Source organism: Myotis davidii, unplaced genomic scaffold (genome assembly GCF_000327345.1).
Source record: "Myotis davidii unplaced genomic scaffold, ASM32734v1 scaffold462, whole genome shotgun sequence".
Taxonomy (NCBI): domain Eukaryota; kingdom Metazoa; phylum Chordata; class Mammalia; order Chiroptera; family Vespertilionidae; genus Myotis; species Myotis davidii.
Window position 1 is genome coordinate 577,371 of NW_006293237.1, and position 3,738 is coordinate 581,108.

Here is a 3,738-nt window from a genome sequence, read left to right on the forward strand (position 1 = left end):
GACCGCCTGATTCATAGGCAATGCTCAACCACTGAGCCATGCCGGTCGGGCATGGTTAGTCTTTAATAAACTTTGGGACATTCACATGTGAGTAGGGGGTTCCCGCCATGTTCCAGGATCAGGTCTGTACTCTTGGGGTCCATCCCACCCACTGACCAGCCCCTCCTCTGCCACTTCTGGGTGTCCCAGGGCCCCAGGGCTCAGTGCTTGGGCCGCCTCTCCCTCTGCACCCACTCCCGGCCGCCCTGGCTGAGCTCATCCAGGCTCAGGGCTTTCCGGGCTGTCTTTATGTGCTGAGAACTTCCTAAGTTCTCTCTTCAGTTCAGACTTTCCAGAACTCCAGGCTTCTTGTCCAACCACCGTCATAGAGGTCTCTGGTCAGAAGACACCACCATCCCTTTCAAGCCTCGTCTCCCTGGCACAGGGCCTGGCAATGCCGCCCTTCACAGTGCTCATGCTCAATTTCTTGAGGCCTTCTTGACTCCTCTCAACCCTGCATCCTGGTGGTCCACAAGCCCTGATTCCCGCCTTTCAAACTGATCTCCGATCCACACTTCTTCCCTCCACTGCTGGTGTCTCCACCTTCCCCCAGCTCTGCTGTAACCTCACCTCTCCACCTTGCCTGCCCCTTGCCGCCTGCATCTTGGAGAGTCATGTGTTCAGTGTGGCATTTGGGCAACCTTTGGAAAATCTACACCCGTGACTTCCCACCCACTGCCCGTGACCTCACACCCACTTGCCCTGCTTGGTGTGTGCTTCTGTCACATACTATTATCCTTTCTCCCCAAGTGTGTCAGCTCCTTGGGGGAAAGACTTTCTGTCAGCTTCCTTTCCTGCTCTAGTCCCAGTTCCTGGAACACTGTCGGCTATGGAGACCCCCAGAACAAATACTTGCCCAAGGAAACAGCTCGAGGTGGGGAGGCCTCCCCTGTACCTCCAGTCCCACCCCCAACGCGCAGACAAGCAGAACAGGAGCCAGCTTTGGAAAATGACATGTTTTTATTGCTATGTTTGCAGTGGCTTTTAGCACAGTAAGAATGTCCCCGCTGGCCCCCCGCCCTCGCCTAGTCCCTCCCCTCCAGCTGATGTCAGGGTGTGGGGGAAGTCTTTCTAGGGTCCACTCGGCTGTCCCGGGATTAGATATGACACAGACGTGGGTTAAGTAAAGCTGCTACGTGGAAGACTTGAGACGTGAAAAGTGCATCAGCTTTAAGCTCGCAGGCGGGAGCCAAGCCTGGATCCCTTCCCTGGCTGGTGCCCACCTCAGATCCCTGCAGTCTGCCCAGCCCAGCCCCGGGGGGAGGGTGTGGTGGGTAAGCTTGAGCATGCCAGGTGAGCAGCCCCAGATTCCTGGGACAGAACACCGCACCTACTCACCCCCACGACTTGTGGGCAGAGGGGTAGCGGGACACCCTCCAGGCCCCAACTGTGCACTTTTCCACCTCAGCCTGGGGCCGGGGACCGCACATGCATACCCACACGACAGACTCGCACAGCTTGAAGCTCTTGTTTTGCCTATGAAAATTACATCTATAAATTCACACTCCTTGGCTGGGGCAGAGGAATTAAGGAGGGGCTGAAAGGACAGGGAGTGGCAAGGAGAGGGACCTCGGGGCTGTTTTCTCTTTAGAAATATACAAGCAGAAATCTCTCTCCTCAAGTTTTTATAAAATGTGCAAAATACAAGCCTCATTTGCCCACAGGCACAGTGTACACCTGGTTTTCCCCTTTGCTAAGAGATAGAGATCTATATGTGCCCTACATACTCACGCACACATGCACTCATACACAAGCTCACACAATTGATATTGGTGGCAATTGGCGCAGGAACCAGAAGGTCCCATTGCTGGCTGGCTCTCTAAGCTTCTAGATTAGGGATGGGGAGAGGGGTCTAGCCCAGTTGAAATACTCACTGTGGTTCCGCTGTCCCTCTCTCGCCTCCCTCCCCTTTCCCGTTCTGTTCCCTAAGCTGCCACTGCTGCCTCTGGAGTGAGGAGCCACCCACGGGTGTGTTGGGCAGAGCCTGGACAGGCAGCAGGCACTAGGGGGAGGGCAGGCGGCAGGGCCTGGGAAGCAGCGTGGGCACCAGCTTGGTTGGTGGGGGGAGGCATCTATTTTTGGTGGGTTGTGGTATTTTTGGCATTTTATTAAAAATGGAAAAAGTTATTTTAGTTACAAGCACTCACGGTGCTTCCTCCCCTCCCCCCCAGGCAGACCCCAGAAGTGTCAGGGAAAGGCAAGCCCCCTGGAGGGGTTGGAGGCGCTAAAGCAGGGGCTGCTATGGCTACAAGAGGGAGAGCTGGCACTGGGAGCCGGCCCTGTCACATGACGCTCTCTACCACCACCACCTTGCTGCTCTCAGCCACTGGGGTCAGGGTGGTCAGGCCCCTGACCTCCAAGTCCTGAGCTCTGTACTCCAAGTGGTGGAGGCCCCAGACAGGCTGCGTCAGGTGCTGCCAGCGCTGCAGGAGAAAGGGACATCGTGAGCCCCTGGGGAGGGGCACCTGCTTGTCCTTGGCCTCTTTCCACCACCACCACCTGCCACCAACTCAGGGCCCAGGGCTGCTCCTCCCGAGACACCGACCAGGCACTACTCCCTGCACCAGGGAGACAGGGTTATGTGGCTGAGAATGGAAGCTAGGGACAGGCCGCCTCCCCCTGCCACGACCCTGATAGCCAGTGTCCCTTTTGTCCAGCTGGCCCAGAGGCTTCTGGTACAATGACCCATCCTGGGGGTCAGAGTACAGACAATCTGGAGGTAAGGCTTTGACTAAAACAGAAGGGAGGGGCGGTGTTGAAGAACTGACCTCAGCCATGGTCCCCTTGGCCGTGAGGAGGCGGCCCAGCACGTGGAGGGGCACACACAGCATGGAGGAGAGCGCCAGGCCCCAGCCCATGGCCTCGCCCCACCACGGGTACACGTAGGTGTTGTTGTAGACCAGTGGCTTGAAGTACACAGCATTGAAGATAAAGATGCCCTGTGGAGAGAATCTGCAATTAGCCAGTGAACCGAGGTGCCCTGCCCCATCCAGTCCAGCCTTCCTGGCCCTTACCATGCAGACCAGCGGGGTGAAGAAGGACCAGCACCATTTCATCCAGGGGCAAGGCCGGTACCCAATCATGCAGGCCACGTCATCCATGAAGCGGTCAGCTCCTGGGGTGGGGTGAAGGGACGGCTAGAACTGTAGACCCACCACACCTGCTCCATGCCACAGGCCCTCTTGCCCCTCAGCCCAGACCTACCGTATACCCAAGCGACCACCACGCACTCCCAGAAGGCCTGCCAGAGCAGGGTCATGCCACTGGCCGAGTAGTAGTCAAACAGCTGGAAGACGTACATCCCGCCCTAGGGATAGAGCCAGGTCAGGGCAGGTGGCAGATGGCAGCCAGGGGCCAGAGGCAGCCCTTACCCTGCCCCACTCACATCAGTCACCATGGAGAGGTCGATGACAAAGCAGAGAGCACAGCAGAGGGCCACAGAGATCTCCCTTTGGAAACGGAAGTAGTAGGAGGGCGGGAGGAGGTCCAGCAGGCCTGTGATGAAGCCTTCCACACCTACAAACTGTGGCCAGGTGCTCAGGCCATGGCCCTTGCCCACCTGCCAGCCCCTCCCCTCCCACCCCCTCTGTCCTGTCCCCACTGCAAACCTGGCTGTCAAGGCCCAGCAGCAGCAGCATGAAGAAGAACAGGGCAGCCCAGAGTGGGGCCACGGGCATCAGCGTGACGGCCCGGGGGTAA

General features: G+C 58.0%; 1 protein-coding gene across 1 annotated transcript in view; it reads right to left on the reverse strand.

The window, feature by feature from the left end:
• Positions 1–980: 980 nt before the first annotated feature.
• The window catches only part of SLC6A8 (solute carrier family 6 (neurotransmitter transporter), member 8), a 7,358-nt gene continuing 4,600 nt past the window's right edge, over positions 981–3,738 (reverse strand). The window contains exons 6-11 of the mRNA XM_015566029.1: positions 3,648–3,738; positions 3,425–3,562; positions 3,244–3,346; positions 3,054–3,154; positions 2,808–2,978; positions 981–2,462 (exon numbers count right to left, since the gene is read on the reverse strand). The exon at positions 3,648–3,738 is cut by the window's right edge and continues 12 nt beyond it. Coding sequence (XP_015421515.1) covers positions 2,322–2,462; positions 2,808–2,978; positions 3,054–3,154; positions 3,244–3,346; positions 3,425–3,562; positions 3,648–3,738 — 745 coding nt within the window. The 3' untranslated portion in view covers positions 981–2,321. The remainder of the gene's footprint in view (positions 2,463–2,807; positions 2,979–3,053; positions 3,155–3,243; positions 3,347–3,424; positions 3,563–3,647) is intronic.